The sequence below is a fragment of the Hyla sarda genome, chromosome 1 (genome assembly GCF_029499605.1).
Source record: "Hyla sarda isolate aHylSar1 chromosome 1, aHylSar1.hap1, whole genome shotgun sequence".
In the NCBI taxonomy this organism is placed as follows: domain Eukaryota; kingdom Metazoa; phylum Chordata; class Amphibia; order Anura; family Hylidae; genus Hyla; species Hyla sarda.
Genome location: NC_079189.1, coordinates 282,574,375 through 282,586,460, shown reverse-complemented (window position 1 = coordinate 282,586,460; position 12,086 = coordinate 282,574,375). Strand labels below are relative to the sequence as shown.

At 39.7% G+C, this 12,086-nt stretch overlaps 1 protein-coding gene across 3 annotated transcripts in view; it reads left to right on the top strand.

The window, feature by feature from the left end:
• MAP2K2 (mitogen-activated protein kinase kinase 2) overlaps positions 1 to 11,824 on the top strand; it is a 57,992-nt gene extending 46,168 nt beyond the window's left edge. For all 3 annotated transcript variants that reach the window (XM_056573925.1, XM_056573916.1, XM_056573935.1), the window contains exons 9-11: positions 4,850 to 4,911; positions 9,321 to 9,366; positions 10,309 to 11,824. In XM_056573925.1, the coding sequence (XP_056429900.1) occupies positions 4,850 to 4,911; positions 9,321 to 9,366; positions 10,309 to 10,419 (219 nt within the window). In that variant the 3' untranslated portion in view covers positions 10,420 to 11,824. The remainder of the gene's footprint in view (positions 1 to 4,849; positions 4,912 to 9,320; positions 9,367 to 10,308) is intronic.
• The last annotated feature ends 262 nt before the right edge of the window (positions 11,825 to 12,086 follow it).

Here is a 12,086-nt window from a genome sequence, read left to right as displayed (position 1 = left end):
CAGGCCGATGTTAATCCCTTCAATAATAAATGTTCGAATTGACCTAATTTCATTTTTCAAATGTGAAAAAAAGTGTGATATTGCCACGTGCGTATATGTCCAAACAATTTAAATATGTTTTAAACTGCACAGTCAAAGATATTTTTGGTCACTGCATATACTAGGAAAAAAAATGAATAAAATGTGATCAAAAGGTGCCATTAAAACAAAAATAAAAGCTATAGATCACGGATCTAAACAGCATATTTTTTTCTTTTAATCCCTTCCTGCAAATGGTTGTATATGTATGTTCACTGCGGACTCCCGTTGGTATGATGCACGCTCAGCAGCTGAGCGTGCATCATAACCGGTGGGTCCCAGTTTCTATCAGCAACCAGGATCCCAAGCTAATTCTGTACAACGCTGATCGGGCTGATGTCCAGCATTAACCCTTTAGACACCACTATCAAAGTTGATTGTGGCGTCTAAAAGCTGTAAAGGCAGTTCCTGGCTAGCTGTTTACTGATCGGGACAGCCGCGGTGAAACTGTGAGAGAACGACGGAAGGTCTCTTACCTTCCTCCTCGCTGTCCGATCGCTGCTCTAGCCTTGCATTTAACTATGCCAGGGTGAAACAATGGAGCACCGATAATACTGATCAGTGCTCTCCTATGGAGAAGCATTGATCAGTGTATGCAATCTAAAGATTGCATGTTTATAGTCCCCTATGGACTAAATAAAAAAATTAAAACCTAAACGCGTGGTATCGCCGTGTTGGTAAATGTCCTAACTATTAAAATACAAGGTTAGCACAATGAAAGGCGCAAGCGTAAAAAAAAATCCAAAGCCCAGAAATGCATATTTCATATACTAGAAAAAAAATGTAATTAAACGCGATCAAAATGTGCATCAAAGTAAAAATTGTCCCAATAAAAACTACAGATCATAGCGCAAAAAAAATAAGCTCTCATACATCCCTATATGCGGATAAAAAAAAAAAAAAGTTATAGGGGTCAGAAGTAGACAATTTTTAAGCATACTAGTTTTCATACAAAAAGTTAGATTTAGTTTTATTTTACTACTATTAAAAAAAGTCTAATATATAGAATAAAGCTAATGTGTCATTTTAACCAAAAGTTTTTTTTTTTTTTTTAACGTTCAGGCTTAGTAGTTGAAGCAGTCTTGTGAACAGAATCCATTACCAAGCCAGGGCTTAGCATTAGCCCCAAAAACTGCTAGCACTAAGCCCTAAATATTACCCCAGTACCCACCGCCACAGAGGTACCAGGAAGAGTCGTTACCAACAGGTCTGGAGCTTCAAAAATGGTGCTCCTAGGTGATAACAGGCTGGCATTATTTAGGCTGGGGAGGGCCGGTAGCAATGGGCATCCCCCAGGCTGGTAATGTCAGGCTGTTGCTGCTTGGTTGGTATCTGGCTGAGAATAAAAACACAGGGAACCCTATGCATTTTTTTTTTTTTTTTTTTTTTTTTTATGAAAAAATCAATATTTCATTCTCAGCCAGATACCAAGCAGCAACAGCCTGACATTACCACGGTAGGCGAGGACCATGCAACGGCCCTACCCAGCCTAAATAACGCCAGCCTGTTACCACCTAGGCCCAGGTGTGCCATTTTTGAAACTCAATGCAAGCCTTCGGGAGGGGGCGTGACAGCTATCACGCCCCCTCCCGTAGGCTTGCATTGAGGGGCGGAGCGTGACATCACACGGGGGCGGGGGCCTGACGCCACTCGCCGCCCACCCTGTAGTCGCCGGTAATCAGTCCTGGAGCGAACACTCTCCGGGGACTGATTACAAACGGGGTGCCGCGTGCGTGATCCCGGGGGTCCCCAGCGGCAGGACTCCTGCGATCAGGCATCTTATCCCCTATCCTTTGGATAGGGGATAAGATGTCTAAGCACCGGAGAACCCCTTTAAAGCTCAGATTTTTTTTTTAAGAGCTGTGTATCATACCTTTCCCCTTGCTCACATTGTGTGAACTCCCGGCAGGAGAAAATGGGTGTTCCCCAGAAGGCGCGACATCACTGAAGCCTGTGAGAGCTGTTTCTCGTCATGCCCCACACGCCCTTCTTGAGTTTGGTCTCCTGCCAGGCCGGGATGAGACCAAACTAACTTTTACTTGCGACAGGGAACAGAACAGAGCCATCTAGTGGCCGTTTTTCAGTCACATTAAAAACATAAAGGTTGAGAATTTTAACAGCAAGTAAATGGCAAAGTGTCTTCTAATTACATAAGGAACAATATATTAGTTTGGTGACAGGTACTCTTTAACTCCTTAACGACAATGGACGTCATGGTGACGTGGTACTTAATGCACCATGACGTACATTTACGCGCCGCTATGATTGTGAGCACCGGAGCGGTGCTCACTTAATGCGTGGCAGGTCCCGTCTGCTTTCAGCGCCATTAACCCCTCAGATGCAGTGATCAATACAGATCACGGCCTCTGTGGCAGTGCGGTACTTTGAATGGATGATCGGATCGCCCGCAGCGCTGCCACGGGGATCCGATCATCCAGCATGGCGGCCGGAGGTCCCCTCACCTGGCTCCGGCTGTCTCCTGGGGTCTTCTGCTCTGGTCTCAGATAGAGCAGACCAAAGCAGAAGATCACCGATAATACTGATCAGTGCTATGTCCTATACATAGCACTGAACAGTATTAGCAATCAAATGATTGCTATGAATAGTCCCCTATGGGGATATAAAGTGTTTAAAAAAAATAAAAAAATAATATATATATATAATATTAAAAAAAAGTGAAAAATCCCCTCCCCCAATAAAAAAAAGTAAAACGTCAGTTTTTCCCATTTTACCCCCAAAAATTATTTAATACACATATGGTATCGCCGCATGCGTAAAAGTCTGAACAATTAAAATATATTGTTAATTATCCTGTATGGTGAATGGCGTTAAAATATTAAAAATGACCAAAATTGCTTCTTTTTTTCACATTTTATTCCCCAAAAAAATAATAAATTAATAAAAAGTAAAACCTAAGCAAAAGTGGCACTGATAAAAACTACAGATCATGGCGCAGAAAAATGAGCCCTCATATCGCCCCATATAGGGAAAAATTAGGAAGTTATAGGTGGTCAAAATAGGGCGATTTTAAAACATACGAATTTTGTTAAAATGGTTTGAGATTTTTTTTTAAGAGGTACAATTAGAAAAAAGCATATAACATGGGTATCATTTTAATCGTATTGACCCACAGAATAAAGAAAACATGTCATTTTTACCGGAAAGTCTACAGCGTGAAAACAAAACCTTCCAAAATTTGCTAAATTGCGGTTTTCATTTCAGTTTTCCCACACAAATAATATTTGTCTGGTTGCGTCATACAATTTATGGTAAAATAAGTGATGTAATTACAAAGTACAAAGTCTCAGCAGTCAGACCCCCCACGCTCAGACACTTATCTTAACTGCGGATATGGGTTAAGTTTATTTCACCGCAGTTGTCCTTATAAGCATGCATGGGATAGGCATAAGGCTTTCCTTCATGTAACATAGGGACAAGGACTATTGATAGTATTCAGAATATTGGTCTGACTACATGGGCCAAATGGTTCTTACCTGCTCAAAGATTTTTTGGTTCTATTTAACAAAATCACTATGCTTAAAATTCTCCTCTTCTGACCCCTATAGCTTTTTTATCTTTCCATGTATGGAACTGTATGAGGGCTAATTTTTTGCGCCGTCTGTCCTTTTATCTGAACCATTATTGTTTTAATGGGACTTTTTGATCACTTTATTTATTTTTATTTTTTTTTTTTAATATTTGAGACCAAAAATAAGTATTTTTGGTGTTTAGTAGTTAGTATTTTTTGTTTTTTAAGCTTAGACCAATGACCTAAAGGACCGTATACATTATATTTTAGTAGTTTTAATAAACCATAACCTGTACGCCCTAAATCCAGAAGAGGTGAAAGGTGGAAAAATTTGGCTCATTTTTTTAAGATCACAAGAACCTAGCACATATATTATATACATTTCTTTTAGCTTTATCACCTCTTTGGCGGGGTTCACATCATGGTTTTTGCAATACAGTCCCTTATATGTTTTTAATTTGAAAACCGTATGGAACCGTATTGAAAACCGTATACATTGACTCTCCATTGAAAACTGCATGCCAAAAGATGCATCCAGTTGTGTCCGTTTTGCATCCTGTACGGTTTTGTCAGCTTTTTTTCCCAAAACGGTAGCTTAGGCTGTATTCGTATATTGTATTTGCAATAAGGTTCCTGTATCAGGTTTTTTGTAAAAAAAAAAAGAAAAAAAAAAAAAAGCTCTAAATCGGACCAAACAGTGTACAACCGTATATAAAACAGATACAGTTTTATGTTTGTCCTTAAAGTTCTTCTTGTTCTATTTGTGGGAAGAACTTTCAGCATGCATGTGCAAACTGCAAAACCGTATTGTGCAAACCAGATGGAACCGTAAGCACATACGGTTCCCAGTGTTTTTATTTTGCGGTTGTCCCCAGCCTGCTTAAAAAAAAAATAATAATTTACTCCCACCTCCTCTTTTTCCATGTACACCTGGACAAGGCTAGGAAGTGAGAAATAGATTGGCATTTATTGCGTTCAATTTATTAGGTACTTTTTCAAAACCTAAATAGAATATTGTGACCTTGTTTTATTGGAGATAAGCAACATTTACAGTAAGAATTGCTGAATCTCAAGCAGTGGATTGCTTTTCTGGTACTTTGATTCCCTTAAAAACTCTAATGACTCCTTGTATTTTGCCTATAATTTCATGTGTTTTGTTTTTAGAATTGACCGATCTTACTTCAATTAAAATTTAAGTGTATGCTTAACACTTTGTCTATTTTTTTTTTCTTCTTGATATAGCCCCCTCCTAAGCTTCCATCCGGAGTGTTTACAGCAGATTTTCAAGACTTTGTACATAAGTGGTAAGAAATGTTCACACAATGTTTTTGAACACATATAAATTAGGTCAGTGTACATATTTTATTGGAAAATCTTGTCTCAACACAACGTTTAATCCATAGAAATCTCTTCATGACACATTACAGATGAAAACATACCTGTACTTTCAACAGTTTCCAAAACCTCCATGATCTTGTTACATAAGGATTACAATGCAGTTAAAGGATATCTGTAGTGCTCTGAACTTTATCCCCTATCCGAAGGATAGGGGATAACTTTAAGATTGCGGGAGGTCCGAGTGCTGGGGCCCCCCGCGATCTCCTGTACGGGGCCGCGGCAATGTACAGGAAAGGGGACGGAATGCCCCCTTTCCTGTACATTGCCGCGGCCCCGTACAGGAGATCGCGGGGGCCCCAGCGCTCTGACTCCCCTCGATCTAAAACTTATCCCCTATCCAAAGTTCAGAGCCCTACAGATGTTCCTTAAAGAAATAGCTATCCACCATGGAGAGGGGTCTCGGGGATTTATTAAGTCAGATAATGCTTATTGAAAGGTTTTTTTTCAAGATTTAAAACCAAAAAAACGAAGTATCCAACACAGCCTGAAGACATATAAATGACAGCATTTGCATATGCAGCATTGTTGTAACTCCTCCCACAAGCCACCTAATAGTTTTACACCTCACAGAAAGGCTTAAAGAGGTACTCCGGTGGGAAAATATAATGTTTTCTTAAGTGCTTCTGCTTTCAAATGAGCACAAGTTGTGTGAAAGTCAATTTAAGTGTCTTGTGATATTAATTAAAAGAAGGATGTAGTGGGATCAGTCACAGGAGGCATTCATGTGCAACCGGACAACAGATCTATGGTGGGATTGGATTAAAATCCCTGTGCATTGGGCAAAAATAAGTAAAGTCATACATTCTCTTTTAACTCTTCTTTCTCAGCCTTTTGGGTGATATCTCAGCAACTTACCAGAGCTATTTTTCTGTTAGTATAGCAGCATTAATACTTGTTTTTTTTTTTTTTTTTTTGCCGGATGAAGTGCAGTTTTTAATGGTGCCACTTGATGTATTATTTAATAGATTTGAAAACTCTTTAAAAATGAGAGTGGTTTATAAAAAAAAAAAAAAAAAAGAAATTCTGATGTTTTCGTTGCAACAGGGTCTATCATGCTGTATAAAGACATGTTAACTTTATTATTTTACTGGGGATCCTAAGTGACTTAAAGGGGTACTCCGCCGCACACGTCTTATCCCCTATCCAAAGAATAGGGGATAAGATGTTAGATTGCGGGGGTCCCCCACGATCTCTGGGCCGGCAGCTGCGGCGACCAAAATACGGAAGCTTGCAGCTTCCACGTTCGGGAAGTCACCCCACACCTCCTCCATTCATGTCTATGGGAGGGGGGCATGGCGGCTAGTACAGAGCTATCACGCCTCCTCCCTTAGACTTGAATGGATGGGGCATTGCTGCCTCCATCGCCAGTCATTAGTCATGCAGCGGAGTTCGCTCCATGACCCAAATTACACGGGTGCCGGCCAGGAGATTGCGGGGATCCCCAGCAGCGGGACCCCTGCGATCTAACATTTTATCCCTTATCCTTTGGATATGGGATAAGATGTGTGTGGCAGAGTACCCCTTTAAGAGTAATTCTGGTATGGTTTATATAGAATTTGTGCACAAATTGTCTTTAAACCTCATTCACTGTCTGGGATTAATAACATGACATTTTAACTGTTCTTCTGTAATTTAATTAATCAACCGGGTGTAAGTGTACTGAGATGACAGGGTGCCTTTTTTTAACTGCTTTGCACCTTGCAAGTATGTGACACAGGGACCGAATGGACAACAGAGTGCCCCACCCTGTCCAGCCACCGAGTTGTAATGGTTGCTATCGATTATGCCATCTAGTAGGGATCGACCAATATAATTTTTTTTAGAGCCAATAACGATAACATGTGAAATTTCAGGCCGATAACTTATACTGATATTCCTTGCATTTAAATTTTTGGGCATTTTAAAGCAGGGCCTCTGTGCACCGAGGACAAGCAGGGCTCTGTACGAGAGAGAGAGAGCAGGGCGGCGGGCGCACAGATCGGTGGCACAGTGAACTCCGACGTGACGCTGCAGCGCTTAGACGTGAGGTCACGTCACCCCCACGGTGACGTGACCTCACGTCTAAGAGCAGCAGCGCCACGCTTGAGTTCAAAGCGCCTCTCCCAAGCAGCCACTGTGGTTCTCTTACTGTGTGGGAGATGCAAAAAAGCAGCCAGCAGCACAGTTCTACGGGCTCGGGTGTCACGGGCAAGACGAATTATCGGCAAGGTTAGATGACGATACCGATAACTAACAAAATTGTGAATATCGGCCGATAATATCGGCCAATCCGATCGGTCGATCCCTACCATCTAGGGGATTAAACAACAAGTGAGAGTGTTCACATGGCAGAATGTCTGTACGGAATTCTGCATGAATATTCCTTACGGACATTCCGCAGCAGCAGAGACCCATATATTTTAATGGTATTCTGCTGCACTGTTCACACGGCAGAATTTTCGTGCCAGAAACACTTCAGATTCCGGCACCCGCATAAAGAATATACTTGACTTTTTTTTTTCTGTGGAGTACGCAAGGAAATGATTTGTTGTCTATAAGAAAACACATTTCCAAGCGGTTCTAGCTCCTGCTGGTTAGTCAGATGTACAGAACGTCCGCACCTGTTTTTCGTGCAGACATTTTGCACATTTTTCGTTTGTGTGAACCAGGCCTTATAGTTCTCTCCAGTCGCAGCTGCTGAAAGTTGTCACCTGTAATACCCAACTGGCAGCTGCCAACATCTGAGTATTGGTCTTTTAAAAGTACCTTCATCTTTGTTGCTGTGGTGTAAAATATGGGAGGATTAATGCCCTGTGGATGGGATGTACAATCTATGAAGGATGTAAAACCGTTATTTGAGTTATCACACACTGTGAACACGTTTAAACATTTTATTTCTTTTTTTTAAAATGGTATAGAAAGTACAGCTTTTTACACAAAAAACAGCCCTCATACTCTATGGTCAGACAAAACATTTAAATGCTGTGTCTAAGAATATAGCAACACAAAAAAGGGGGAAAAAAAAGTTTGAAATTATTTTCTTATGAAAAGGAATAAAAACATATAAGTGTATACATTGGGTATCACCATAATTGTACCAACCTATAGACTAAAGATAGCATGTCATTTATACTGCACAGTGAACATCATTTAAAAAAAAAAAAAAAATTCTCCTCTTGCCTCCACAAAATTTTTTTCAAAAGGTCATATGTCCCATAATAGTAATGACTCTGTTGCCATATTCTGACAGCCATAACTAACAATGTTCTGTTTTTGCTGTAAATCATTCTGTTGTGCAAAGGAAGAAAAACTTAAAGGCACCGACCCACAGAATAAAAAATGTGACATAATTTATACTGCAGTGTGTGTATATGTGTATAATATATAATTCATCTTTTCTCCACAAAATTGGAATCACAAGGATAAAGCATCCCATAGTTGTTGGCACGTAGTGAGACAGGTAGACTTTGAAAAATAGGACTCGGTCCTTAAAGAGGTAGTCTGGAGGGGAAAACCATTTAATGTTACCAGAAATGTATAAAGGTTTTTAATTACTTCTATTTAAAAAATCTTAATCCAGTAGTTATCGGCTACAGAATGTTCCAAGAAAATTGTGTTCCTATTTTTTTCCAGTCTGACCATAGCGCTCTCTTCAGTTACCTCTGTCTGACTGGAAAGAACCACACAAGCCTTCTTGTACTTATCAGCTGCTGAATGCTCCAGAGAAAAATGTGTAGTTCTTCCCAGTCTGACCCCAGGGCTCTCTGCTGACACCTCTGTCCATGTCAGGAACTGTCAAGAACAAAGGCAAATCCCCATAGCAAACCTCTCCTGCTCTAAACAGTTCCTGACACAAAGGTGTCAGCAGAGAGCTTTTTGACACCAGTAAATAAAAAAATAAAAATATATCTTCGAGTACCCCGTAAAGGTCAAATTAGGTTGTCATGAAGAGGTTAAAGGGCACTTGTTTCTTTCTTAAAGAAAAAAAAAATGTTTAAAGCTCACTGCAATTCTCCTTCACCACCATTTCAACAATGCCTTATTGTGTTCCCCATTACTTCATGGTGTCAGTACAAGGAAGAGCCCACTTAGCCAATCACTAGCTGAGGCAGGGATCTGGTGCATCCAGGCAATCCTTTTATGGCCAATTTCATATGTGGAATACAAATGGCTTTCATGCTGTTAGTTCTGGCGATCACGCCAATGATTTAACTAGGATTAAAAGAAATTTTAAGAATTTTGTGCAAAAATTTACCTAGTTACCTTTTACCTCCAAACACAGATAGGGAGAGGTGATAGTTAGTTTGGTTTTTAACAAATTTTTTTCTTTCCTTAGTCTGATAAAGAATCCAGCTGAACGGGCAGACCTGAAGATGCTGATGGTGAGATGATATATTTTGGTTACAAATATGTTTCTCATAATATAACCAACATAACATTTGGACAGTAATTATATGACTGGAGTGATACTAGTCTGTGGTATTTTACCCAATAACAATCCATGAAAGCTGGTGTACTTGAGGATGGTAGTGTGTGGGCTTCATTTGGTAGAGTGAGGCTATGTTCACACAGCAGAATGTCTGATTGGAATTCCACAGGAATATTCAGAGTTGAAATTATGCTGCAAAAGAGTCCCATTGATTTCAGTGGGATTGTGCTGCCCTGTGCACTTGACTGAATTTACATGGCAGAAATATCTTGTTTCCTGGCATGTGCAAAAACATTGACATGTTCAATGTTTCTGTGGTTTCCGCTCAGAAATGCATTGCCATCTATGGAGAACAGTACCTTTTTTTAGAATGATCCTAGTGCCACCGCATCAAGTAAATGTGTGGAATGTCTGCCTGTATTTTCCGGAAAACATTACGCGCCTTTTCGGCAGTGAACTTGGCCTAAAGGGTACAGGGGTCTGTCATCACATAAAGCAAATGTATATTTATTGCATGAGAAAAACAAACAAATCAAAAAGCTATTTCTGTGGTAGATTGGAGCACAGGGGCTCCCTATTATGGGTATTTTCTGAGACAGTAAGACTGGGCTATATGTATGTCAAATCATATACCTCAGAAAGGTGCAGACATGGTAACCAGGAGTAATAAAAAATACTCCTAAAAGGGTTCATGTTTGATCATACACTATTCAGGTCTATTTTATAAAAAATGCAATTTAACAGCAATTAGTGGGATATTTATAGATAAATAGTGCAAACTATGCTCTCTAAGATGTTCACAGCATGTATTGTTCTTTACATGTAGATGTGCTATTTAAATCATAGTTTCAGATCTTTCTTATAAAACGATTTTCATTCTTTGTTCTTCCCACAGACTCATACATTCATTAAGCGTGCTGAAATTCAAGAAGTTGATTTTGCTGGCTGGTTGTGCAAAACTCTGGGTCTACGTCAGCCAAGTACTCCAACTCGCACCACCATTTAATGTTTTTGTTTTGGTCTATTTTATTTTATTTTTTTTTGTTGTTTTTTGGTGGGGGAGAGGGATTTTTTGCCACCCCCTCTCCTTTTCCCAATTCTTAATTTGCCCTTTTCTTTAGGGAAATTTTAGGAGAAGGTCATTATGATGGGAAGTGTGGAGCATGGGACATCTTTTTGAACACATTGTTCTGCTTTTATCAACCCAGCTCTGTATGCTTGTGTATATTTTTTTCCCACATTAATCTGCCAGGCACTGCCGCTTTTGAACTCTGTGCTCCTGGGCACCTGTACATCAGCATGAGGAGTAGTGATCTGAGGAGGTCTGTTGCTCTGTCAGTGGTAATATCACATAAGTCTACAAGTTGGCATTAAGGTTGCTTACTGTATTTCTCAACCACAAAATGGCTAACATAGTGGACTGAATCCACAAAGTGGGTATATCTGGTTTCTTTAAAGGGGTACTCCCGTAGAAAACTTTATTTTTTTATTAACTGGTGCTAGAAAGTTAAACATATTTGTAAATTACTTCTATAAAAAAAAAAAAAATACTGAATACTACAGAGGAGATGCTTTTCTTTTTGGAACACGTAGCTCTCTGCTGACATCTGTCCATTTTAAGAACTGTCCAGAGTAGGAGAAAATCCCCACAGCAAACATATGATGCGCTGGACAGCGATGTCAACAGATGCACTGTGCTCGTGATGTCAGCAGAGAGCTCTGTGTTCCAAAAAGAAAACCATTTTCTCTGTAGTATTCAGACCCTAAAAAGTACTGTAAAGATTAAGATTTTTTTAATAGAAATAATTTTCAAATCTATTTTTAACTTTCTGGCACCAGTTGATTTAAAAAAAAAATAAAAAAATAAATGTTTTCCACTGGAGCACCCCTTTAAAGGGGTTCTCCACTGGCCAGCATTTGGAACATTTATTTCCGAAAGCTGTGTGCGCACTGCGGGGGTTGGCCTCACCCCCTCAATGCAAATCTATGGAAGGGGGTGTGGCGGCCGCCACACCTCCTTCCATAGATTTGCATTGAGGGTGCGTGATGTAACGTCACGAGGGGGCACGGCTGACCCCCACAGCGCGCACACATCGTTCAGAACTAAATGTTCCTAACGCTGGGCAGTGGAGTACCCCTTTTAATAATCAGAATTTTTCATCTGCAAAATGCATTATAGTGTCCATACTTATCCCCTTTAAATGCAAATACATAGCACCATGATACACTGATTGTCTAAATAACAAATAAATTTATTGATTATAATAATTGCCGTTTGTATTAATGGAAGTAGTAACTGTAAAATGGCATGTGACCTATTCTAGAAATCTGAATGATGTATTGCTATATTTGAGTGGAATCTTAACATTTACACCTATCATATCCAGTACTTTATAAAACATTGTAACAAACTGTGTTTATTACTTTGCAATTTTAATAAACAATTCAACATTGTTCCTACATATAACATGATCTTGAAAGATCATGTTATCTAATATCAGTGTATAAAAAAAATCTGTAATAGACAGCACTGTAACTTTGCTAAGAAGCATAAGGTTGATGATAAAAAATCTTTTCTATTCTAAAGATAGAGGATAAGTTGTCTGATCGCGGGGGGGAAGTAAAGACCACGGCCGTTTGAAACCGGAATACTCAACACAAATGTCCATCGGC